This window comes from Notamacropus eugenii, chromosome 1, assembly GCF_028372415.1.
Source record: "Notamacropus eugenii isolate mMacEug1 chromosome 1, mMacEug1.pri_v2, whole genome shotgun sequence".
Taxonomy (NCBI): Eukaryota; Metazoa; Chordata; class Mammalia; order Diprotodontia; family Macropodidae; genus Notamacropus; species Notamacropus eugenii.
Genome location: NC_092872.1, coordinates 377,519,226 through 377,546,028, shown reverse-complemented (window position 1 = coordinate 377,546,028; position 26,803 = coordinate 377,519,226). Strand labels below are relative to the sequence as shown.

General features: G+C 38.5%; 2 protein-coding genes across 3 annotated transcripts in view; one reads left to right on the top strand and one right to left on the bottom strand.

Moving 5' to 3' along the window:
* The window catches only part of HMGXB3 (HMG-box containing 3), a 69,419-nt gene extending 49,110 nt beyond the window's left edge, over window positions 1-20,309 (bottom strand). Inside the window, exons 1-3 of the mRNA XM_072630698.1 lie at window positions 19,772-20,309; window positions 13,500-13,638; window positions 12,028-12,202 (exon numbers count right to left, since the gene is read on the bottom strand). Of these exons, the coding sequence (XP_072486799.1) occupies window positions 12,028-12,202; window positions 13,500-13,636 (312 nt within the window). The 5' untranslated portion in view covers window positions 13,637-13,638; window positions 19,772-20,309. The remainder of the gene's footprint in view (window positions 1-12,027; window positions 12,203-13,499; window positions 13,639-19,771) is intronic.
* Window positions 20,310-20,428: 119 nt separating this feature from the next.
* On the top strand, window positions 20,429-26,552 carry TIGD6 (tigger transposable element derived 6). 2 transcript variants are annotated; one of them, XM_072630697.1, is made up of 3 exons: window positions 20,429-20,635; window positions 21,945-22,200; window positions 22,291-26,552. In XM_072630697.1, exons 2-3 carry the CDS (start codon window positions 22,030-22,032, stop codon window positions 23,605-23,607), a joined length of 1,488 nt encoding a protein of 495 aa, XP_072486798.1. In that variant the 5' UTR covers window positions 20,429-20,635; window positions 21,945-22,029; the 3' UTR covers window positions 23,608-26,552. The 2 variants fall into 2 exon arrangements, with proteins under 2 accessions (XP_072486798.1, XP_072486797.1); XM_072630696.1 differs by having other exon boundaries at window positions 21,945-26,552.
* The last annotated feature ends 251 nt before the right edge of the window (window positions 26,553-26,803 follow it).

The following is a 26,803-nucleotide window of genomic DNA, read 5'->3' as shown; positions in this document are numbered from 1 at the left end:
AAGTGATCCCTGATCTTTTTCATTATTTTTACATTCACTTTTTAATTTGTATGTGTGGTTGTTCTTTCTACTTACATTGTTATAGTCACTGTATATATTATTTTTTTGGTTCTGCTTACTTTACTATGCATTGATTCATATAGTTCTTGCCATGCTTCTCTGTATTCATTACACACATCATTTATTATTTTCTTTTGCCTGTACAAATGTTTACTTGTATTAAGGAAAAACTGGAAATAATCTAAATGCCTGATAGTTCGTAGAATCTAGAGCTCTACAAAGGACTGTATTTTTTTTAGTTTTCAACTTTCACTTTTACAAGATTTTGAACTACAAATTTCTCCTTCCTTCCCCCCTCCCCAAGATGGCCTGCAATGTGATATAAGCTATACATGTATGATTATATTAAAATATTTCCACATTAGTCATGATGTGAAAGAAGAATCAGAACAAAAAGGAAAACATCATAAGAAAGAAAAATAAAATAAAATAGTATGCTTCGATACGCATTCAGAATCTATAGTTCTTTCTCTGGATGTCGGTAACATTTTCCATCATGAGTCTTTTGGAATTGTCTTATGTCATTGTATTCCTGAGAAGAGCTAAGTCTATCAAAGCTGATCATTGCATAGTATTGCTGTTCTTGTGCACAAAGTTGTCCTGGTTCTGCTCACTTCGTTGAACTTCAGTTCATATAAGTCTTTCCAGGTTTTCCTGAAATCTGCCTGCTCATCATTTCTTACAGTACAATCACATACCACAACTTGTTCAGCCATTACCAAATTGATGGGCATCCCCTCAATTTCCAATTCTTTGTCACCACAAAAAGAGCTGTTACAAATATTTTTGCACATGTGGGTCCTTTTCCCTTTTTATGATCTCTTTGGGATACAGACCTAGTTGACACACATCATTTCTTACAGCAATCTTCCATTACATTCATGTATCACCATCTGTTCAGCTATTTCCCAACTGATGGCCATCTACCAGGTTTCCAGTTCTTTATTTCCTATCACAAAAAGTACTGCTATAAATATCGTGGTTTATATGGTGGTTTCTTCTTATCAATGACTTTCCTTGGGGCATACATCTAGTAATGGAGTCTCCTGTTCAAAGGGTATGGGCATCTAGTCTCTTTACTTTCACAATTCAAAATGCCTTCCAAAATGACTGTACCATTTCACAGCTCCATCAACAATGTAAGTGTTCCTATCATCTAACAAATCCTCCAATACTGGCTACTGTCATTTTTTGTCATCATTGTCAATTTGCAGAGTGTGAGGTGAAATCTCAGAATTGTTTTGGTTTGTATTTTTCTTAGTATTAGGGATTCCGCATGTTCTTTCACGTGATTATTAATACTTTGCAATTCTTCTTTTGAGAGCTGTTTGTTCATATCCTCTGACCACTTATCTAGTGAGGAATGGCTAACATATGTATAGTATGCATTATAGGATGTGATATACTATATATTATATATTGTAATATGTGATAATATAATTTATAATGTTATATGTAGTTCATATGTCGGATACCAAAATCTTATCGGAGAAATGAAACAAAGATTATTTTTTTTCTGTTTGACTGTTTCCCTATTTACCTTAGGTACATTAATTTTTTTCATACAGAAGCTTTTCAGTAACATATAATCAAAGTTATCAATTTTTTTTGTAACATCATCTATTGCCTGTTTGGTTATGAAAATATCTCCTACCACTAGCTGTGAGAAGTCTATGATCTACTTTTCTAATTTTTTAAAAATGTATGATCTTTAACATTAAGGTCACCTATGTATTTAGAACAAATCAGGAAATATTGTCTAAGGCATTAGTCTAAGTCTAAATTCTGCTAGACTTGAATTAATAGTATTAAATGAGATTGGCAAAGCTGCTTAACAAGGCCAGGCAGTAACAATATAGAATACTGATTACCATGCAAAATGCCTCATTAGTGGATGAGAGGTTTCTAAAGTGGATAAATGATTACTTCTTAGAAGTGGGACTTCCAGAACAAGCACAAAAAGGAAATGTACATAATCTTGAATAGTGAACAAGAATTAGTGGAAAATGTGTACATGAGTAGACCATCATATAATAGTATAATAGTAATCACAAGGAAAATCAACTTTCTGTCTGGAGGGGAAAACCAAAGATCTGGATTATATGTTTGTCCAATTTTACAAAAAGAAACTACAAAATGTAGGCATCACTTACAAAAACAGTGAAATGGTCAAAAAAAGACCAGATTGACACAGGAAATGTGGAAAAGTTTATTGAATATACAAGATAACTAGGTACAAAGGATCAAAGAAGCTAGAAACTAGAAAAATAATAAAACTTGGCTAATTTGCAAAGGAAGATTTTTTCAGAGAAAAGTGGTCTTTAAAAAAAAAGGAAAGATTGTCCAAATGTGGGAAAGGGGGTAGCACACAAAATGCAGCAAATCAAGTGCAAACCAGATATTAGGTGGAAAAAAAAAACAAACCAATTACAGGATCATCTTATAAAGGATACTGTTAATTATAAAAGGTTCTTTAAATTCAAAAACAGAAAGCCAGAGAGCAAAAGAAATCAATGAAAGCACTTATGATATGAAAGGTAAGCCCAGGAAGAGAAAAAAGACAATGGAGACTATCTTCATTCATTCAAATATTTGTTGAACTCCTAAGATATCAAGGAGCTTAGTTACAATTTCCAATTTGCCCTCTGAAGCAAACTAAACATACTATATAGTTCAAGACCTATACTAAAGCCCAAACACAGACCACAGAATTCCAGAGTTAGAAGAGACCAAGGTAGCCATCTAGTACAACCTATACATGAATAAGAATCTCTTACAACGTATCTCCTAAGTAGTCCTGTGAGCTTTCCGTAAAGTCCTATAAAAAGGAGGAATGCACTATCTGCTAAGGAAATTCTTCCCATGAACTCAAACCATTAGGAATATTAACCAGTAGGATCAGATGACATTAATCAAAGAACTTAGAAGGGGCTTAAAAGTGAACCTGTGAACCTTAAGAAAAATGTTCAAAACTTGTTTTCAGTCACTGTATGCCTAAAGGACTATTTAATGAGCCTCCAATACATAAGCATTCAGGAAGACTCTTAGAACTACAAACTTATCTCCTGTGCCAGGAAAACTGGTGGAATCTATAATAAAAAGTAGGATCATGGGACATTAAAAAGAAAAAAAATCAACCTAGCAAGAGGGAGGAGAATGGAAGTAAAATGATTTATAAAAAGAGAAACATGCCAGGATAATCTACTAGAGTTCTTAGAAGTGGTAAATAAACATGCATAATGAGAAACCAGTGGACAAAAAAATATAGGTTTTCAAAAACTCAAAAGCAAGGCTCTACATCAAAAACTATTAAAAGAAAAAGTCAACATGAGTTTAGTAAAGGGTGGGAGAACTATTATGTTAGGAATAACAATAATTCAGAGATTACAGCATTTTAAGATTTACAAAATACTTTACCAACAACAACCCTAGGAAGTAAGCAGTACAAATATTACCCCTATTTAACAGGTAAGGAAAATGAAACTCATTGAGGTTAAATAACTCGCCCATAGACAAACAGCTTGTTAAGTGTCAATCACATATTTACATCTAGGCATTCTTACCTCAGTTTCAGCACTCTAGCAATTTATACCTTGTTGTCTGGCTAAGAGCCAAATAATATGAATAAAGGATACTTCTCTAATTAAAGAAATGTAAACACTAGATCCTTAAAGGTTAAATGTTAGGATTAGCGTTATTTAACAGGTTTATAAACCTTTTAGCTGGCAGGATAAACAATTAAATCTCCAAGACTGACATGAACCTCTTCCAAGTAGTAAAATGCCAAAGCAGCCAGAATAAATTAATATTTCAAGATGAAAAAGGAATAGCAAAAGGCCTTTGGAGTGATGAGTATATTCTCTGCAGAAAACCTATGAAAGAATTTGAGAACAGAACTATACAATATGAAAGGACACAGACTTATTGGAGTACTGAAGTATTTGCCAGGTGTCTTGCAAATCTAAGGAAAACAGTTTTAAATTTAAAAAGATAGAGAAAGGAAAAGACTACGTATATTCCTCAATCTAGAGACCACAGAGAGCATCTATTAAGAAATCTATATGCAAATACTCAAAATTTAGGCCACAAACAAGACAAGCTACAACCTAGAGATTTTAATACAAGAAGACCAACTCGTAGATATCACTGAGACTGGTGGGATGAGACCCAAGACTGGAATATGAATCTGGATAGCATAATTTATTCAAAGAAAAGAGAACAGGTAAAGGGTGGGAAAGGAGGGGTATGATATCATTCTATATTAAGGTATATATGTGAGGAATTTTAGAAACTAGTAAGGAAAATATGACAAAGATATTTGGATGGAGGTTAACAGAAGGAAAAATATAAGTGATTTTATCACCGGAGTCAACCATATGTTCAGAAAAAGTTATCAGAAGAGAACTCTGAGAAATGTCACAAAACAGGTATAGAGGTCAGATATAACAGTGATGGAACAACTTCATTATCCAGACAACTGCTAATAAGCTCTCTCTCATGTCTGCGCTGAGCAGCTAATCATTTCTTGATTTGCCTTAGTGATAATTTCATGGAGAAACCAACAAGAATAATCTGAATCTCACTAACAGAGAGAAACCAGTTGCTGGAGTGGAAATCATGGGAATCCTAGGGGGCAGTGATCACTCACTAGTAAAGTATTTAACAGAGAAGGAAAGGAAATACAGATAGGAACCCATGAATTAAAATTAGCAGAGAAATTAAACCTGGGAATGTTGGGAGATGCTCAAGAAAGAATTAATGAAGACACAAGGGAAACTGATTTCAATAAGGAAGAAAATGAAATTGATTTGAAGAGGTCAGTTTAGAGGCAGAGAACCTTCATTAACCAACTTATATTTTAAAAAGAAATGAAGACATTCCAACCAGACTCAAGAGAAACATAAAGTAAACATGAAAGAGTAATCATAAGGGATTCAGTAAAGCTAAACTGCTTACATTCCTATATGGGAAGACAATATATGCAACTCCTAAGAATTTTATCATTAGTAGGGCAGTGAGAAGGAATTTACATAGAGGGCAAAGGTATGAATCCACTATGTTGGGATGATCTCAAAAACAAAAAACGAAGGAATATGAAAAGGGAACACATTGGGAGCCAGGAGAAGATGAGGCAGGATGGGGGGGGGGAGGGGGAGGAAGAAGAGGTGTACAGTGTAGAAGGAAAAGCTTTTATAGTGGAGGGGGAAATGAGGGACGGTGTTGTTGCTGAGTTTTTCAGTTATGCCTGATTTTTTGTGACCCCATGGGCCATAACATGCCAAGCCCTTCCATCCTCCGCTATCTCCTGTAGTCTGTCCAAGTTCATGTTCATTGTTTCTAAGACACTATCTATCATTCTCCACTGTACTCTTTTCCCTTCAACATTTCCCAACATTAGGGTCTTTTCCAATGAATCCTGCCTTCTCATTTTGTGGCCAAAGTAATTAAGCTTCAGTATTTGATCATCTGGTGAATAACCTGAATTAATTTCTCTAAGTATTAATTGATGTGATCTCCTTGCTGCCCAACGGACTCTCAAAAGTTTTCTCCATCACCTCTCAAAAGCATCAATTCTGTGGCACTCCATTTTCTTTATAGTACAACTATCACAGCCATACACTGCTACTAGAAAAATCATAGCTTTGACTATACAGACCTTCGTCAGCAACGTGATGATGTCTCTTTTTAGTATGCTGTCCAGAATCGCCATAGCAAGTGTCTTTTAATTTCATGGCTTCAGTCACCACCTGCAGTGTATCCTTTAGCCCAAGAATATAAAATCTGACACTGATACCATTTCTTCTCCCTTTATTTGCCAGGAAGTAATGAGATCAGTTGCCCAGATCTTAGGTTGTTTTTAGCTTCAAGAAAGCTTTGACACTCTCCTTTCACCCTTCATTCCTCTTCACTTTCTGCCATCAGAGTAGCATCATCTGTATAGCTACAATTGTTGATATTTCTCCCAGCAACCTTCATCTCATCTTCTGATTCATCTAACCTGGCATTTCTTATAATGTACTCTGCATACAAGTTAACTAAACAGTGACAACATACAGTCTTACTGTACTCCTTTTCCGATCTTAAAGCAATCAATTGTTCCAGGTTACTAACTGTTGCCTCTGGACCCATATATAGATTCCTAAGGAGACAAGTAATATTGATCTGATGTTCCCATTTCTTTGAGGACTTGCCAGATTTTGTCATAATCCACACAACGGCTTTAGTGTAGTCAATGAAGCAAAAGTAGATGTTTTTCTGGAACTCCCTTGCTTTCTCCATAATTCAGTGAATGTTGACAATTTGGTTTCTAGTTCTTTTGCCTTTTTGAAAACCAACTTACTCTTTTGATAATTCTTAGTTCACATATTACAGAAGCTTAGCTTGCAGAATCTTAAGCATAACCTTACTGGTATGTGAAATGAGTGCAATTACTCAGTAATTTGACCATTCCTTGGCATTTCCCTTCTTTAGGATTAGGACATAAACTAATCTTTTCCAAACCAAAGGCCAATGCTGAGTTTTCCAAATTTGCTGGCATATTGAGTATAGCACTTTAACAGTATTATCTTTCAGGATTTTAAATACCTCAGCTAGAATTCTACCACCACTGTTAGCAATGCTTCCTAGAGTCCACTTGACTTCATTCATCAGGAGGTCTGGCTCTAAATCAGTAACCATACCACTGAAGTGGTGAGTGACGTTAAGATCTTTCCTGTATAGTTCTTTCACACATTCTTGCTACCTCTTCTTAATCTATTCTGCTTCTGACACCTTCCAACCTGAGGAGCACATCTTCCAATATCATTTCTTCTGTCATTTTAGTACCGCCTATCAGGTTTTCCTGGCAAAGATACTGAAGCAGTCTGCCACTTTCCTCTCCAGTGGATCATCTTTTGTTGGAACTCTCCAGTATGACCTGTCCATCTTGGGTGACCCTGAACGACACTGAGCTACACAAACTCCTTTACTATAACAAGACAGTGATTCAGGGAGGAAATGGGGGAAGGGGTTGGGTAACACTTGAACTTCACTCTGGTCAGAATGGTTCCAATAGGGAAGAATATATGGTCAACTGAGTATAAAAATCTCTTACCTGATAGAGAAATAGGAACGAAAGGGATAAGAGATATTGGGGGAGGGGAAATGATAAAAAGGGAGAACATATCAAAGGAGAAAGTAGTCAGAAGCAAAATAGACTTTTGAGGAGACTAAGAATAAGAAGAGAGAAAGAAAGATAAACAGGAAAAAAATAGGATGGAGGGAGATGCACAATAATCACAACTGTGAATGTGATAAGTTCACCCACAAAATGGAAGTAGACAGCAGAATGGATTAGAAACCAGAATCCAACAATATGTTCTTTATGCGAGACACACTTGAAACAGCAAGACACATGGCTAAAATAAAGGGTTTGAAAGTTTCTCCGATAAAGGTCTCATTTATTATACATATAGAGAACTGAATCAAATCTATAAGAATACATATCATTCCCCAATTGATAAATGGTCAAAGGATATGAATAGGCAGTTTTCAGAAGAAGAAATCAAATCTATCTATAGTCATGTGAAAAAATGTTCTCAATCACTATTAATTAGAGAAATGCAAATTAAAACAATTCTGAGGTACCGACACACACCTATCAGATTGGTTAATGTTACAGAAAAGGAAAATGACAAATGTTGGAGAAGATGTGGAAAAACTGGGATACTAATGCACTACTGGTGGAGTTCTGAACTGATCCAACCATTCTAAAAAACAGTTTTGAACTATGCCTTAAAAGCTATAAAACTGTGCATATCCTTTGATCCAGCAATACAATTACTAGGTCTGTATCCCAAAGAGATTAAAAAAGGGGGGGGCAGGAAAGAAAAGGACCTATATGCACAAAAATATTTAGAGTACCCCTTTTTTGGTGACAAAAAACTTGAAAATTGAGGGGATACACATCAATTGGGGAATGGCTGAACAAGTTGTGGCATATGATTGTGATGAAGTACAACAATATCCTATAAGAAATGAAGGGGTGGGGGTGGGGTGGGGTTGGTTTCAGAAAAAAATCATGCCAAGTCTTATATGAACTGATGCAACAAATGAAGTGAGAAGAACTAGGAGATCACTGTGAACAATAACAACAATGTTGTAATGATAATAAACCATTAAAGACTTGGCTACTCTGATCAATACAATGAGCCAAGCCAGTTCCATGGCTTGGAAGTTCCATGGAACTCATGATGAAAAAATGCTCTCCATCTCCAGAAAGAGAACTGATGAACTCTGACTACAAACAGGCATAATTTTCTTTCTTTCTTTTGCTTTTTTTACAATGTGGCTAATATAAAAATATGTTTTGGATGATTTCACATGTATAATTGGTATTTTGCTTGCCTTCTCAGTCAGTGGAGAAGGATGGGAGGAAGGAAAAGAATCTAGAATTCAAAATTTAAAAAGAATGTTAAAAATAAATATTAAATGAGGAGTGGCTGGGAAGAAATGTACAGAGATGGAAGGCCACATAACAGAAGATGAATATGAATTATGCCACCATCCTGTAAAAATAGCGTCAAGACTACATCCTTTGAGTCAGGATTCCACTATTAGGCTTACACCCCAAAGGAAGTCACAGATAAACAAGTCTCTAAATATACCAAAATATTTAGAGTTGTACTTTTTCATGAGAGCAAAGAATTGTAAACAAAGCACATGCCCATCAATCAGGGAATGTCTAAACAAACTGTGGCACATAAATATAATGGAATATTATTGTGCTGTAAGATATGATGTAAAATGAAGTAAACAGCCAAGAAAACAGTATATACGAGATATAAATAAAATACAACAATAAAAATATTAAGAACCACCACAAAACAATTGAGGAAATACTGCAAAATTACAAAGAATAAGAATGGCCCCAAAGAAGAGACAGAAGAAGTCATTTCCACCCTACTTCTCCACAGATTTGGGAGGTTCACAGGTATGATGTATTATATATAATTGTCACAATTTTTGGACATGTTGGTAAATTTTGCTTATTTTTCCTATTTTTTCCTCTTTAAAAATATTTATTATAGGTGAGGGCTCTCTTCAAAGGAAAGCGAAAATATTCTGGGAAAAATTCTGATTATGTAAAAAAACAAAAGAGATCAATAAAAATTAACAAACATTTCAAAAATAATGTCAGGAATAATAAAGCTCAAAATGAGCAAAAGCCCGCAAGAAAGCTGAGGAAAATAAAAACGGATTTTTTAAAGCTACACTGTAAAGAAAAAAGGACCTCTGGATAGTTTATAGGATGATAATGGCAAAAGAGAGAAGGAAGAGCTGATCAATTTTTATTTTGCTTTTGTTTTTTCTGTCAAGGAGAATAACCTCTGCACTGGAAATGATTCTGATACTCAAGAAAAGTAAGGAAATATAACAAAAAAACCACCTCTTTGTTGGCCCAAGAGAAGAACATCTTCAAATGCTGAAAAACTGGCAAATCTAACTACTGAACCAGTAGTAATACCTGAAAAATTATGGAAAATAGGACAAGTATCAGAACATTAGAGAAAGATAAATGTTGTCCTGATTTTCAAAAGAGGGAAGTGAACAGAGTTTGCAACCTATAGCTAGTGAGCTTGACTTTGATTCCCAGAAAATTCTAGAAACTGTTGGCAAATACCAAGAAAAGGAAGTGGTAATTACAAAGAGACAGCATTCTTCTTCTTCTTCAAGAAGAGGTTGTACCAAACTAACCTAACTTCCTTTTCTGACAGGATTTCTAAACTTGTAGATAAGGAGAATGGGATGAGATAAGTTTACCAATATGTTACCAAAACCCTGAATCAAGCATTTCACATTCTTCTTTTGGAGAAGATGGAGAGATGTGGAGTAGATGCAAATATAATTAGACAGATTCAGAATTCACTAGATGGGTGGAGAGAAGTAGTTGTTAATGGTTTGATGCTAAAGTGGCAAATCTACAGTGTTGCTTAACATTGTTATCAATTATTTAAATAAAGGCACAAAATGGGCACGTTCACTAGATTTACAGATGACACAAAGTTAGGAATGATAACTAACACTCTAAGTGACAGGTTCTAAAAAAAAAGTCTAAAAAGATAAATCAGACAATTGGGCTACATCATATGTAAAATATCACACACACAAAAAAACTTTACAAGTTTAAGGTGAGGGAGGCATGATCTGAATGCAAATATTTTAAAAAAAGATCTGGAAGTATTAATGGACTGCAAACTCAATGAGTCAGCAGTGTGCTGTAAGAGCCAAAATAATGTATGTGATCTTGGGGTGCATTTTCTTGAAGTATAACTTCCAAAAACAAGGAGAGGATAGTCACTCTTTGCTCTTCCCTTGGAAGATCCATCTGAAGTATTTGTGTTCAGTTCTGGACTCCACAGTTTAAGAAGGATACTGATAGACTAGAGAGTGTTTAGAAGAGGGCAGCAAGGATGGGTCCTGGGTACATGTTGCATGAGAATTGATTGAAGGAACTGGGAATATTTAGCCTGAAGAGAAGATCTAAGGGGGAAAAGCCAGTTGTTTTTGAATTAAAGACTCTCACGTGGAGGAGGGGTTAGACTTGTTTTGTTCTGCCCACAAGGGTAGAACCCAGGAGCAATGGCTGAAAGTTACAGAGGCAAATTTAGGTTTGATGTCAGGAAGAAGCTCCAAAAATGGAACAGGCTATCTCAAGCAGAGGACTTCAAGGAAAGAGACTGGATTACCACCTTTCTGATACTTTACACTGGGAGTTCTTTCATTTACCAGCTGAACTAGATAAGTTGTGAGATTCCTTCTAGCTCTAAAATTCTGTGAATCTCTATCAGCCATGATAAAGGAAAAGGAACTGGGAGTCATCCTAGACATCTTCTAAAATAACTGACCCAATATCCTTTCGCCACCAAAAAAAAAACAAACAAGAAAAAAAGCCACTAATAAAATACTGGGACAAAATCAGAAAGGATTCTAGAGAAATAATACAATTCTTAAAAATATTTAATGATTCATATCATAGCCACTCAGCAAAGACTATACTAATTCATTGGTGGTGAAGCTGTGAGCTGATCCAACCATTCCAGAGAGCAATTTGGAACTATGCCCAAAGGGCTACAAAAATGTGCATACCCTTTGACCCAGCAATACCACTTCTAGGATTATATTGCCAAGAAATCATAAAAATGGGAAAGGGTCCCACATATACAAAAATATTTATAGCAGCTCTCTTTGTGGTGGCCAAAAACTGGAAATCAAGAGGATGCCCATCAATTGGGGAATGGCTAAGTAAATTATGGCATATGAATGTAATGAAATACTATTGTGCTATAAGAAATGATGAACAGGAAGACTTCAGAGAGGCCTGGAAGGACTTATATGATCTGATGCTGAGTGAAAGGAGTAGAATCAGGAGAACTTTGTGCACAGCAATGACCACAGTGTGTGAGAATTTTTTCTGACAGACCTGAAACTTCATTGAAATGCAAGGACTTAAAAAAATTTCCAATGGTCTTTTAAGGCAAAATGTCTTCCATACCCAGAGAAAGAACTCTGGAATTCAATCGCAGAATGTAGCAGATCATTTTCCTTTGTTATATGTTTTGGTTTGTTATATGATTTCTCCCATTCGTTTTAATTCTTCTACACAACATGACTATAGTGAAAATGTATTTAATAGGAATGTATGTACAGAACCTACATAAAATTGTATGCCGTGTTGGGGAGGAAGAGAGGGGAAAAAAATAATCTAAGTTATATGGTAGTGATTGTAGAACACTGAAAAATAATAAAATTAATATAAAAAAAGAAAAATATTAAACTAAAAAAAAGAAAGCAAAGACTACAAAGGAGAACCAGGACTTTATTCTCTCCAAAGTCCTTGGACTCTTAAGAGCATGAGCTTAATAGAAGCAGCTTACATTAATATTGTATTTTAAGGGTTTCAAAGCACTGGTAGATAAAGTAACTTACAGGATCCAAGCCTTCTTTCTCTAATTTGGCCTTCTCCAAGTAGTAGCTCTTCTCAGCCACACTAAGAAGCCTCCAGCTTTCACTGATCTTCTTATTGATCTCAGACTGGGGAAGGTGGGGAAGTTCCTGCTGCACTTTCAGGTAAATGTCATAATAGTACAAGAGGTAAGCAGATCTGAAACACAGACAAATCCTTAAAGTTTTTATTTACTCAGCCAACCATTAAGTAGGAAGCACCTAAAAGTATTAATAAGTGACATAAATTAAAGGAAAGGATGTGAAAAATCCTTCTCAACAGCTTTGGCAAAAGGTTTAAGGGGAGGAGGGGGAAAAAACTATGCATGCTCTGTGGATATCATTAAACATCAATAACTTACATTACTTGTTTTTAAAAAACCAAACTTGTGTTAACACTGCACTTTATATTTTCCAAAGTAACTTCATATAAATTAGAGATATAGGGAAGATTTTCTAACTTTTTCCTAATGAGTTATTTTTTTGCTGGAAGAAAATATTGTTCAGAATACAAGTTACTGACTAGATACCTGCCAGTCACATTCTGCTTTCTACTGGAAATTCTCCTGAACCACAGAGGTTTGTGTGATGATAGCAACTTTAATATTGACTAATAAAATCTGATTGATCTGTTGGACAACACTGACAAAATGGAAGGCCATCCCCAGACATGGAGTCAGAATTGGAGCACTAGATCTGCTACTTAAAAGCTGTGTGTTCTTGGAGAAATCACTTAGCTTTTCTTAATGACAGTTTCCTCACCTGTAAATAGGGATAAGAGACACAACCTACCCCACAGAGTTACTGTGAGGAGCAAGTGAGATGATATCTGCAAAATATTTTGTAACTGAAAACTGTTCTATAAATATGAACCATTATAGTGCCCTGATACTATGGATAATTCAAAATAATATTGGTGAGGAAATCATTAGCAGTACAGAAAATGACTGTTAGATTTGTCAGGCAGGAGTAAAAGATGGCTAATAGTACTAGTAGTAATAGCAGCTTACAATTCTAAAGCTCTTTATTGTTAGAAGAACCCTACATATGATCTCTTCTGACATTGAAGTCAACTGTCATTCAGGTAGCTTTACTATTTTGGAAACAAGGAAACAGGTTCAGAATTATTAAGTGATTTATGTAAATTTTAACACAGCTAGAAGGCATCAGAGCAAAGACTGAAATGTAGCTTTCCTGACTCCAAATTCTCAAGGATTTTTGTGGGGAAAGTATCCTGTATCATAACCTACATTGAGTTACAGAAACGGAGATTGTTCTTGTTAGCCTAGGTGACCTCTGAAGTTATAGAATTCTGTCATCTGATAATCTCTAAGATTTGTGATAGGCCTGAACTGCACAAACCCCAAACCAAGTGAGTAGCTTGGGAGAAGGCACATAGAGGAACCCAGAAACAGAACTGCTGTCAGGAAACTTAAAAGCTTAGAGAATTATCTTACCTAGGTTTCTTGGCCTTTTCTCCATGTATTTTATATTTCTTCTTTTTCTTGGGTGGTACAGAAGAGGAGTAAGAATAAGTATCATCAATTTCCTCCATAACGACAGTTACCTCAGTACCATCATACGGAGCATCCATCCCTAAAAAGTCAGAAAGTAAAATACAAACATGCTGAACAATATAATATAAAAGAGAAGGAAGACAAACTCCAGTTTGATGGAACAATCACCTGATGCAACCTATAAAACCGCATCATAGCAAAGCAGATGACGGTCCTTTATTTTTTTTGTAGTTTAGTCATTTCAGTTATATCCACTCTTCATGACTCCATTTGAGGTTTTCTTGGCAAGCTATTGAAGAGGTTTGCCATTTCCTTCTCCTGCTCATTTGACAGATGAGGAAACCAAGGCAAACAAGGTTAAGTGACTTGCCTAAGGTAACACAGCTAATAATTGTCTGAAGCTAGATTTGAACTCAGGAAGATGAGTCTTCCTGACTCCAAGCTGGTACTCTATCCACATTGTGCCACGTAGTTGCTCCCTGTCTCTTGTAGCATGTAGCATAACTATTTACTGAATTGGTCAAGAAACTAAATAAACAATCACTTGATAAAATTCCCTAAGACATAATGAAAAAAACTCTTGAAAGGAAATAATAAAATCTTCTATCTTGCAGTAAATAGTTTTGCTTCAGGTTGCACTCTAGTCCTGTCCATATCATGGCCCAAACCCCTTCAACCTAGAGGACAACTTCAGTTCTGGAATTCACACCTTGAAAGTACTATCTACCCCAGACCCCTCCGAGAATCTACATTTAAGGAAGGGGCCCAGGCCAGCTACCTTTTAGTATTCCAAAAGGCTGCATTCTGAACTACACCAGTATGTTCCTCTTTCCCCTTCAGCTTTGTTTTATATGTCTTTCTCTAATAGAATGTAAGTTCCTATGGGGCAAGGGAGAGTTGTTTTGGGTTTTTTTGCTTGTATTTGTATTTTCAGTGCTTCAGTATTTGGCACACAGAAAGCACTTAATAAATGCTGACTGATTTACTGACTAAAGTATTATTACTCCATCTAAAAGTTTGTCAGAAGGATAATTTTAAAAATCTGAAAACCCTGAATAGGATTTAAGAAGAGCTCATCAATCAAGATTCAAACATAGATAATAAAATTTCTCTTTTTAAGTGGAAGATCAGGAGAAACGCACCTATAGTGCTCTGCATAAAATAGGGTAATTGTTACTGAATGAACAATTTGAATAATTTCTGCCTGAAAGTTAACTATCACTCTCAGAAACACTGTCCCAGTCATACCTTCACCTTAAAAGACTGTTATGGATTAAAGAGATGAGACTCAATCATATGAAATTCAACAGCACTGATTAAGTACCAATAATTAAAGCACTATTAAAACCATAGAGACAAAAAAATGTAATCCTTCTTAAAGAAGTTTACAACTACCAAGGGATCTGGTCAAACTGGATCTGGAATACTTTTTAGAAATGACTTTTTAGAAATTTTAGAAATGACAAACTGGAGTGCATCTTGGAGGAAAGCAACCAACCAGGATGGTTACTCAATCTGCCCTCTCCAAGGTTACTAAGATCTGAGTTACTAAATCCAGTGGCCTTTTCTTGATCCTCATCCCTCTTGACCTCTCCACACAATGTGACACTGTGGACTACCCATCCCCTTCCAGTTTTTGTGACACTCCCTTTTCCTATTCTGTTGTCCAATCTATCTATGACTATTCTATCTCAGTCTCCTTCACTTCATTCATATCTTTTCTCCTAAGTATAGGCATACCCAAGGATTCTATCCTGGACCCTCTTCTCAATCTACACCATTTTGGTGATTTCACTAACTTCTATAGGGTCAATTACCTCTATGCAAACAACTTCCACATCTTCATAATTAGGACCACTCTACCGAGTTTCAGTCCTGTATCACCACCACCTACCTATTAGGCATCTCCATAGGCATAGGCATCTCAAACTCAATGTGTACAGAACTCTAAAGCCAGCCCTCTTTCTAATGAGGGCCATTTCTAGCCACCTAGGTTTTCAAACCTTGTACTCATGTGGACCTTGTCACCCTCTCTTACCTCCTGTATCTAATAAGTAGCCAAGTCTTTTGAGTCTACCTTTACAAGGTCTTGCATGTCCTCCTTCTCTCTACTCACAGCTCTCTCTCATAACAGACTTCTCATAGGTCCCTCTGCCTTAAGTCTGTCCTCTAATTATCCATACAGCTGCCAAAGTGAAAGTCCTAAAGCATAGGCGTGACCATGTTACTTCTTGCTTAAGAAGATTTAGTTGTTTCTTTTTGCCTCTGAGATACAATACAAACACCCCTCTCCTGTAATCAGAACCTAGACAATGTCACTGACCAGCCTCTCCAAATATTTCACATTACTATTCCTTAAACACTCTACAGTCTTGCCAAATTGGTTTACTTGTTTGGTGTTCCCTGCACAAACCATTCTGTCTCCATGGTTTTGCACAGGCAATACTCCTAATGCTGAAATGCTCTCTCTTCACCTCTTCTTCTTGGAATTCCTTACTTCCCTTCTAAGCTCAGATCAAGGGCTGCTTCCTACAAGTCTTTCCTGATCCTACCTCTTGTGGATACTCTCTCTGCCTCTCCTGAAATTACTTTGTATTTACTTTGTGTATATTTTGTATTTATTTTTCTGCGTTCACCATGTTTCCCAACTAAGTCCTTAGGGAAGGAACTGTTTCCTTTTGTATCTTTGTATCACTCGAGTGTGGCATGGTTGCAGATGCTCAAATGCTTCATAAACTGAACTGATAAAGAGGCATTTGACTAAAAAAAGTAGGGATGGGGGCAGAAGAAGAGGAAAAGAACATGATCATTATCTCGAGTATTTAAGGAACCATCATTAGCAAAAGGACTCAACATACTCAAATATAACTCCTTATCCTTCCCTCAAAACTGACCCTTCTTCAAACTCGTCCACTTCTGTTGATGTCCATTCTTGTGTTCACAGTTTCATAGTTATCACCTGCCTTCCCTGCTCTCCACATCCCATCACTGGTCAAGTCCTGACGTCCAACTTCCATAAACTATCTGTTCTCTTCTCTTCTTGAGGGCAGAGGTTTTCTTTCCTGTATTTGTATCCACAATACCTAGCACTTGCTCACTGATTATTGTCATCTCTATTTGACCCAAATGGCCACCAATTCTCATCCAGACTATTTCAATAGCTGTCTTAATGATCACCCTGCACCACTCCATTTCCCCACTCAGCTGTCAAATTCATATTCTGAAAGAAGAGGTCTAACCAAGTCACCGCCCAGATGGAGAAGCTCCAGGGCATGGCTCTAAGATAACATGCAAATTCCTCTTTTTTGGCAGTTAAAGCCCTTTACAATTTGGCTCCAGCCTGTCTTTCTAGGATACTTATATCTATACCTTACCTCCCCACAAGCACTCTACATTCCAGAAAAACTTGCACACTTGTCATTCCTTGTACTTGACATTTCATTTTCCCCCTCTACGTCTTTGTACAGGTTGTTACCCATTTCAGGGATGCTCTCATATTGCAGGTTACCTCCTTCAAAAGACTTCCCTCATTACCTCAAGTGTTGGAACCTCACCCCATCACTGCATATATCAATCAACAAGTAATTATTAAGTGCCTATCTATGCAGGCTCTGTGCTAAGTACTGAGGACATATAAGCAAAGAACAAAAAAAGAATGCCTCCTCATATTAACTTCTACAAATTTATTATATACCCAAAGGCAGGGATTGGTATCACTTTTGACCGTTTGTCTTTAGCACTGTCCCTAGCACATATATAGTGCTTAAAAATGCTTTCTGAATAACGATTAATGTCCCTCATCCTTGTGATTCAGCCTAGGTGTCATCCCGTACAGGTCAGGTATCACTATCCTGCTCAAAATTATTCAATGGCTCCCAATTAATTGCCTCTGGGATAAAGTACAGATTTGTCAGCTTTGGATTTAAAGTCTTGCTCAGTCTAATTCTAACTTACCCTTCCTGAAGGCCTTCATCCTCCATCCCTTTCTACATGCTACATTTTGGCCAACTCAGAATAAATACTATTCCTGGAGTTCTGCATTCTATCTCAGGCACTGGACCTTTGCTTAACCTGCCCCTGATTTCTGAAGCACACTCCCCCTTCAGCTTCTTAGAATCTTTATCTTCCTTAGTTTAAGCACTATCTTCTATGGGTAGTCTTCCCTGATTTGCATCATTATTATGGTTCTATCCCCTCTCAAATTATCTTCTACTTATCTGCATAAATAAATTTTGTTTCCTTTCAATAAAATGTAAGTCCCTTGAAGCCAGGCTCTTTGTTCACCTTGAACATGATAAATACTTGTTAAAGTAAAGAGAGATTAGACTTGTCTGGCTTGGTCCCACAAGATAGTACTAGAAGTAATGAGTGGAAGCTGCATAAAGGGAGAGTTTGGCTTAAAAACAAGAACAACCTTAATATAAAAGATGTCCCAGAATGGTGTGGTATATTATAGTGTAAAGAAAAATGAATTCAGAACCGAGAGATAGAATTCTAGGCTCAGGTGACACTAGTTTACAATTGCTGCCTCCAGTTCATCACCTCCCACTCACTTCTCAACTGTTTGCAATCTGATTTCTGACTCACCTCTCAACTGCAACTGTTCTCTCTAAGGTATCAATGATCTCTTAAATTGCTAGATAATAAGATCACAGATTTAAGGCTAGAAGGAACCTTAAGAGTCCATCTTATTCACTTGCTTCTTTTCACAGATGAGAAAACTGAAGTACAGATAGTTTAAGTGACTTTCAAAGCTAATGAGTGACACAGGATTCAAACTTGAGACTCCCTGACTTCAAAACCAAAAACCTTTTCAGTTTTCATTTTTCTTGATTTTCTGCAGCTTTTGACACAACTGAATACGGTCCCAGTCTCCTCCTAAACACTCTTTTTCCCTTGGCTTCCAGAATACTACTTTCACTTGGTTTTCCTCTTCCATGTCCAACCATTCTTTCTCAATTTCTATACCTGATCCTCCCCTCAAGTGCAGGTATTCCCTAAGGTTTTTTCTTTTGCTCTGTTATTCTCTATGTTCATTCTTTTGGTGATCTCCATTAGCTCTTATGGTGTCAATCACCTCTATGCAGCAGAATCCCAAAGATATCAACTCATACACCCCCTAAATTCCTGGACAGTTCCACATGGATGTCCCATGTGTACTGCAAATGCCACATTTCCAAAATGGAACTCATTAAAATACACTTCTGCAAATAAAAAAATTTAAATCTTTCCTACAAATATGTACCTCTATTTCTGTTGACTGCATTATCATACCTCTAGTCACCCACTTTTTGGCAACATTCTTGATCTTTCCGTTTGCTTTAATCTTTATATACAAAATCAGTTGCCAAGTCTTGTGATCTGTTCCTCTCCCCCAAATATCTCACATGTTTCTCCTCACCACTTATTCACACACCTTCTACCCTAGTTCAGGCCCTCTTCACCTCTTGCCTCAACTACTGCAATTACCTCTTAATTGTTATCCCTACTCCCAGTCTCTCCCCTAGACAATCCAGCATCCACACAAGTTGCCAAATTCACATTCACTCTTCTACTCACAAATCTTTGGTGGATCACTACTTCATCTATAACAAATGCAAAACGCTCAATTTTAGCATTTAGAAGTCTCCATATATTTCCCTATTCTTATTTTCATGTTATACTTCTTAATGAATTCCGGGTAATTTGTCCGTTAGGTTAGCTATTCCCAGTCACAGAAGTTCCATCTTCCTTCTCCATGCCCTCACATAAATGGTCCCCAGATCTGCAATGCACTCATCTCTACCTCATAAAACCCCTGGCTTCCTTCAAAATAGAAGCTCATAGCCTCCTCCTACCTAAAACCTTTAAGGGTCCATCTAGCACTTCCTCTTCACTTCTATGTAAATATGTCGTGTCCTTCCCAGAACCTAAGCTCCTTTAGGGAAGGAATTATTTCATTTTTGTCTTTCGTTTCCTCAGTGATTAACACAGGGCTCAATCTCCTCATTTCCAAAGCCTGGCACGGGTAAACGATTCTTCACCCAAGGTCACAGGGGTGGCAGAGCCGACGAGAACCAAGGCCCTCTTAACTCGACCGCCTCCAAGGTCTTGGAACGCACAGCTCTCTTCCCCCACACTGGGTAGGTTCCTATGACTCCGGCTCAAGCACTCCCGAGTGTCTGTCACTCTGGGCCAGGGGCCCAAGCTCCGGGCCCGTGGGGCTCACTTACTTGGCAGCGCCCGGGGGTGGCGCTAGGCAGACGGCCGGCGTGGGTCACATCCCCGGAGGCCCCGGGCCCCGGGGCGGGCAGAGTCCCCGGCGAGCTGCCCAGCCAGGGGCATAAGCGCTCCCCGCGGTCGGCGCGCGGGGCAGCGTTCGGTCGTAGAGGCAGCAGGAGCAGCGGCGGCGGGGAGGAGGAAACGCCGGGTCGCCCCCGCATCCCGGGGGCTCCGAGACTTCTCCCCCCGGCCCTGCGCCGCCGCCCGAGTCACGACACCCCTCTTCTCCCTCTCCGAGGGAGTATCGCGACGCAGAGAAGAGGAAAAGCAGGAGAAGGGAGCGGGGTGTCCGGCTAACCCCGGGCCGCCCCTCCAACCGGACTGCCGCAGGGAGTGTGGGGGGCGGGGGAAAGGGAGGTGGGGAAGCTCGGCGGCCGCAGGAGCCGGGGCAAACACACCAGCTACCCAGATCACCAAGGAAATCGATCCCGGCGGCCCCCGCGACGCGCCGGAAGCAGCCTCCGGCGCGCTAAGAAAGCCGCTCCGCACGTGACGCTAAGGAGCTGGCGCAGGCGCAGGCGCAGAAAGCTCCCTCCTCAGCCAATCACAGGGAAAGTTCCCCGGGTTGTGGGGGGGCGGGAGGGGCGGGCGTATACTCCCGACGAAAGTCTAAGCCCCTCCCCTCGGAGGCTCTGGAGGAACATATGCTCCCCAGAAAAGAGGGAGGACGCTCAGCGAGATGGACCACTTCCGGGCCACCGCGCTAAGTGAGCCGGAGGAAGCTGCGGCTCCCTGCGGTGGGGAGGGCGGCTGTGCCGGGGGCCACTTCTCCTCAGTGTCTCTGGCGGTTTCCCCGGCACTCCCGCGGCACTGAGGTAACCGGGCCGGGGCCAAGCTGGGGAGGTGAATGCCGGGGCGGGCGCAGCACCGGCCTCGGTTAGCGCCATTCTTTGCCCGAAGCGTCCTAACCTAGCCAGGGGTCGGGGATTGGGCAGATCCGGGACACCGGGGAGGAAGGGTGGCACTGACCCTTCTCCGCTCGCTGGTTCTGAAGCGGTCACTTTATCCGAGGTCGGAGCTGGAAACGGAGGTCCAGAGCCCTGGAGTGACTCGCAAAGAACGAGCCAGCCCCAGAGCTGGAACTTGAACTCAGCCCTCCTGGCTCCTCGTTTCTGCTTTTTCCACCATGCGAGACCGCCTGTGCATACCCGAGCCGTATAACTGGGTTTATAGCTTCTGCCACATACTTCTTGTTCCCATGTTCTTTCTTTTTTCCGTAATTAAAATTATTTTAATATTTAAAGTTTGAAAACATGTAAAAGTAGAAAAAATACAGAACACGATTCCCTTCAGAAGTGTTTCTGATGCCTCTTCTGCCTCAGAGGTCAATCTTTTTATAATCCCATTTATAATTTCACTTTGCTGAGTAACAACATTGCAGTGAGGTAGGTGGTACAAGGATTCTCTTTCATATTTTATGCCTTCAGGATCCACTATTTATTTGTGGATACACCTCCCAGCAACATAAAATCACAGTCTCTCACATTTTAGTAGATTGTCGTTCCCTGCTCCCCCCTCCCCACCACCCCCCAAACACGGAGGCTGGGGGCCAACTCCTAGACTGGTTCTTGGGCAGGAGACATTATTTGGATTGCCTCTTTTCAGATTCATGTTCAGAAGCATGTCCAGCTTTGTAAGACCTGCTTAGGTTTCTATTCTGCTGGCAAAACTTTTGGGGAAATGGACACTTCCCTATCACGACACTAAAAGCATAAGAAGAGGACTTTAAAGATTTAGATCCATTTTACAGGTGAGGAAACTGAGGCTCACAAAGCTGAAGTGACTTACTCAGAATCACAGGTCTCTTCACTCCCAAGCCAGTGCTTTTTTTTTTCCTTAACATTTACACTATTTGGTCTTGCTTCTCATAGATTAGAATGAGAATCTCATAGATTCTCATAGATTGGAAAAACAAATGAAAATATTCAAAGCTTAGGTAACAAATATCTCATCACTGTACTTTTAGGAATTAATTTATTGTCCCCTGCACCCATACATTCATGCACACACATACACTTTCTTTGTCATTGATTACTTTCATTTAAAAAAATCTGACTCTGGGTTAGTTAGATGGAAACCATATTTTCTTTGGTTCATGACAGCCCCCTCCTTTTTTCTTCTCAGTTTCCTATACTTGTGACATAGCGAAAACGCGAGGAGGAACGGACACAGCATTGGTTAGTTGTGGCCTAAACCTCATCCCGCGGACATGGCTAACAAAGGAAACAAAAAACGCCGGCAGTTTTCTTTGGAGGAAAAAATGAAAGTAGTAGAAGCAGTGGATTCTGGCAAGCGAAAAGGAGATGTGGCAAAGGAATTTGGCATCACTCCTTCTACACTGTCCACGTTCTTAAAAGATCGTGCTAAATTTGAAGAAAAGGTAAGGGAAGCATCAGTGGGACCACAACGAAAAAGAATGCGTAATGCACTCTATGATGACATTGACAAGGCTGTGTTTGCTTGGTTTCAGGAAGTTCATGCAAAAAACATCCTTGTAAGTGGATCAGTGATTCGAAAAAAAGCATTGAATTTGGCAAACATGTTAGGCTATGACAATTTTCAAGCAAGTGTTGGCTGGCTTAATAGATTTCGTGATCGACATGGGATTGCTTTAAAAGCAATTTGCAGAGAGGATAATGATAAATTAATGAATGGGATAGGAATAGATAAAGTTAATGAATGGCATGCTGGTGAAATTATAAAGCTGATTGCTGACTACAGCCCAGATGACATTTTTAATGCTGATGAAACAGGTATGTTTTTCCAGTTGTTGCCACAGCATACACTTGCTGCTAAAGGTGATTGCTGCAGAGGAGGTAAGAAGGCCAGACAACGATTGACTGCACTTTTTTGTTGCAATGCATCAGGGACTGAAAAAATGAGGCCACTGATTGTTGGTAAATCAGCTACCCCGCCATGCTTCAAGAATGTGCATTCACTTCCTTGTGATTACCGAGCCAACCAGCGAGCATGGATGACTCGAGAGCTGTTTAATGAGTGGCTAATGAAAGTTGATGCAAAGATGAAACGAGCAGAACGCAGAATTCTCATGTTGATTGACAACTGTTCTGCACATAACATGCTTCCACGTCTAGAAAGAATTCAAGTTGGCTATCTCCCATCAAACTGTACAGCTGTTTTACAGCCACTGAATCTTGGTGTAATTCACACCATGAAAGTTTTATACAGGAGTCGACTCTTGAAGCAGATTCTTCTCAACCTCAACAATAATGAGGAAAAAGAAAAGATCAGCATTAAACAAGCTATTGACATGATAGCTGGGGCATGGTGGTCCGTTAAACAATCCACTGTAGTGAAGTGCTGGCAAAAAGCAGGCATAATTCCAATGGAATTTACTGAAACTGATCCAGAAGAAGATGATGAACCAGATGTAGCAATTGAAAAATTATGGAATTCAGTTGCTATTGCCACATGTGTTCCAAATGAGGTCACTTTTCAGGACTTTGTAACTGCTGACAATGATTTACTTGTATCTCATGAGTTAACAGATGTGGAAATTGTTGAAAGCATGATGACTGGTACAAGTCCTGAAGAAGGTGAAAGTGAAAATGAGGATGATGAAGGTGTCTCTTTGCTGGAGCAGCCAAAACTAACCATTGCAGAAGCTATCTCAAGTGTAGAAAAACTCAAGCAATTCCTTTCTACTTGTACAGATGTTCCTGATGCAGTCTTTGGACAGCTAAATGGTATAGATGAATATTTAATGACAAATGTAACACATACTCTTGTGGAATCCAAAATTACAAATTTTCTCCAAACAAAATAAAATGGGAAAATTACTTCATTTTTATGTTGGAGGGTATAGTTAACATGACTACAGAATGTTCCTTTCAGATTCTGAACTTATTTCAAGCAATATTATTGCATTGACATTCCAATACTGTGAAATGACTTGGACACTGGAAACTTGCTGTAATGGGATATGGTCTGTGATGTATTTGATTGCTGCCTGTATTATCTCCTAACTCAGTGTGGAAAGATGAACTACATTATAGATTATCCATGAGACCTGCAGCTAGCTTCTTCCTAATCTCTACCTGGATCCCAGAATTTTTCCTCCAGTTTACAATCCACTTTGCTTTAAAGATGGTATCTAGTATTGCCTAGCTTTGTTACATTCCCCCTCATAGTTAACTGCAGTTAGAACCAATTATCTTTACATAGCATTGCAATTCTTCCTCTATTCTGATGAATTTTCCTGGTACAGCTCTCCTCTACTTTCTGCTTTTCTTATCCTCTATAACCATACCCTTCCCATACTATTCCCATAAGAGAATAATTTGATGGAAGTACTCTCTGTGGGAATTGATTTAAGCAGATGACATGTTTCCTAGCCTTTTAAAGATAAGCAACTTGAGCTTGATGCTCATAGGGAGATGAGATAGGGTAGATTTAGAACCTATTTTCTTAGAAGAGTAGACATAGGAGGTAGTTGAAGTTTATGGAGTGATTCCATAGTAACCACAGAGCTCAGAGAGAATAGAGGAGCAGACGCATAGAAATATTAGAGGTTTTCTGATTTTCGTATACCATACTACTGACCAGGATTCAATATTTAAGAGAGATTCAGGTGTGAGAGTGTGCATGTGAATGGAACGAATATGTTTGGATCTACCCTGATTTGGGATCCCACTCCATTCACTCCATACCTGTAGATAATTCAGAATCTGTTCCATGTAATAATAACAACATTGCATTGCTCACTCACCAGAGGAGAGACTAAAATATTGAATTGCCCCCTACTTTCTTTGTTATTGTTCTTTGTGGAAATCTGTTAGGCTAGATTTGATTTAATCCAGGATTTTCAAAAAACAGTTAACTAGAAACAGTTACTAGAAAAATTCAACTCCCCCACCAAAAACACCTTATCTTTTTGTATTAGTAGTCACAACTCAGAAAAATGTATTTTATTTTTAGGTGCAAATCAGTCAGAAGGTACTTAACTTTAAGGTGGTGGTGAATTTTGATATTTTTTCAGATGAAAGTTTTGGATACTTCAAGAATGCTGAGGATTGGTTTGGTTATTTTCCAAAGCGGAAATTTGTGAAGTGACTAGAGGTGGGGGGTAGGGGGGTAACTCTCTTCTGTTGGTCAAGTTAGCCATAGATATCAGAGAATATTTTTGCCGTGATGTATTAGGAGAACCTTCATCACCAAAAACAACAGAATATTTAAATTGTTTTAAGAAATACAAAGTTTATGTATTCTGAATATTTTTATTCAACACAAATATAATTATATTAATAAAATGAATGCATATTTTTGAATTTTCAACCAGTTTAGGCCAAGAAAACAAAGTGATATGCTTCTTCCTTCTTCTAATCAAGACGTCACCAAGTCTTGTCATTTCTTTTTCTGAAATGTATCTGGGTTTCACCACTTACTTTCTATTTTCATACATACACAAGTTGAATCAAGACCCTCAGCACCTCATATCTGGAATAGCCTAGATCAGCGGTGGGGAACCTGCAGGCTTGAGGCCATCTTTCAGGTCTTCAAGTGCTGCCCTTTTATGGGATTTGGTCTGTGAAGTTCAGATTCTGTCAAAGAGTCGCACTTGTGGATCTAGAAGGCCACATGTGGCCTTGAGGTCACAGGTTTCCCATCCCTGGCCTACATGGTTTTCCTGACTCCATTCTCTTTCCCCTTCCAATTCCATCCTGTACATTGTTACCATATTAATTTTCCAAAACACTGCATGCAGCATGTCACTTTCCCAGTTCAAAAAGCCACAGTGATTTCTCTTTGCCTTCAGACTAAAAATGCAAATGCCTCAACACGACTTCCAAAGCCCTCTGTAATTTAACCCACTTTTATCCCAGTATGCCCCAATTCCTGATAAGCCAGACTGTTATTTCCCCTAATTTACACCACTCTTAATTCTGCCTCTATACCTTTAATTATGCTTGAAGGTTCTATCCCCATCTCTGTCCTATTCATATTTTACCCACACTGAAAGAATTAGCTCATTCCCTTTATCCTCAATCTTCCAACGACTTCAAATCTACCTTGATTTGTCTTTCTGATTTACTACACACTTATCATTACCATACAATTTAGACCTTAATTATTCTATGTTTTCTAGTTTTGTCTTCATCCAAATCTTGTAGTCCCTCAAGGATGGAGGCCATGTGTTATAATTTTTTGTATAGTCAGTAGTGCCTAGCACAGTGCTGGGCATATAATAGGCACTTAATAAATCGATTGATAGATACATGAAATGTGTCCAAACTAAATCCTTTTTTTTAACATTTAAGATTTGATCCTGGTACCAAATAATAATAATGGCAAAAAATTACTTTGAGATAATGGCTGGGAAATAGTGGTATATTCAGAAAACATTTCTAAAATGTTATACATTATGTAAGCTACTATCTACTGGAGGGTTATAATCTCACAATGGTAGTTACAGAATCTAATGTATCAAGGTAAAATCAGGTAGATTTAGTCCCCAAAACATTACTTTTTCTCTTACAGTTTGGAAACAGTTCTGGGATGAATAGAATTCCAGAGGGGTCCAAGTCATTGCAAAGGGGAAGTAGATAATAATGAATCAACAGTCAAAGACTATTTATTCTGTGGGAAAACTGAAGAATTTACTTTAAAATCAGTGGACAACTCCTAGAAGGAGGAGGAGGAATCAATTCACAGACTAGCCTAAGAACAGTAAATTCAGGGTGTGTTTAAATAAAGCTTACAATTCTAACTGTGCCCAAAGTTGTTTACTTGAAGATTACCAACCGATCCACTTTTAAATGTATATACCTATCTCATGAGCTTCAGTGGCAGGACAAATCCATAGGGGAAATATATGACATTAGATGAATCATCAGGACTGAATCACAGATACTCAAGAATTTTGAAGAAATTGAAGGATAAAATTGGGAAGCTGTTGACCAAAATGTATAACCTGTGTTTACAATCATTCTTTGTGCCAGAGAATGTATGAATTGCATCATTCA

Excerpts from the sequence above, each read along its gene's own strand:
- TIGD6 (XM_072630696.1), top strand. The coding sequence starts at position 22,030 with ATGGCTAACAAAGGAAACAAAAAACGCCGGCAGTTTTCTTTGGAGGAA.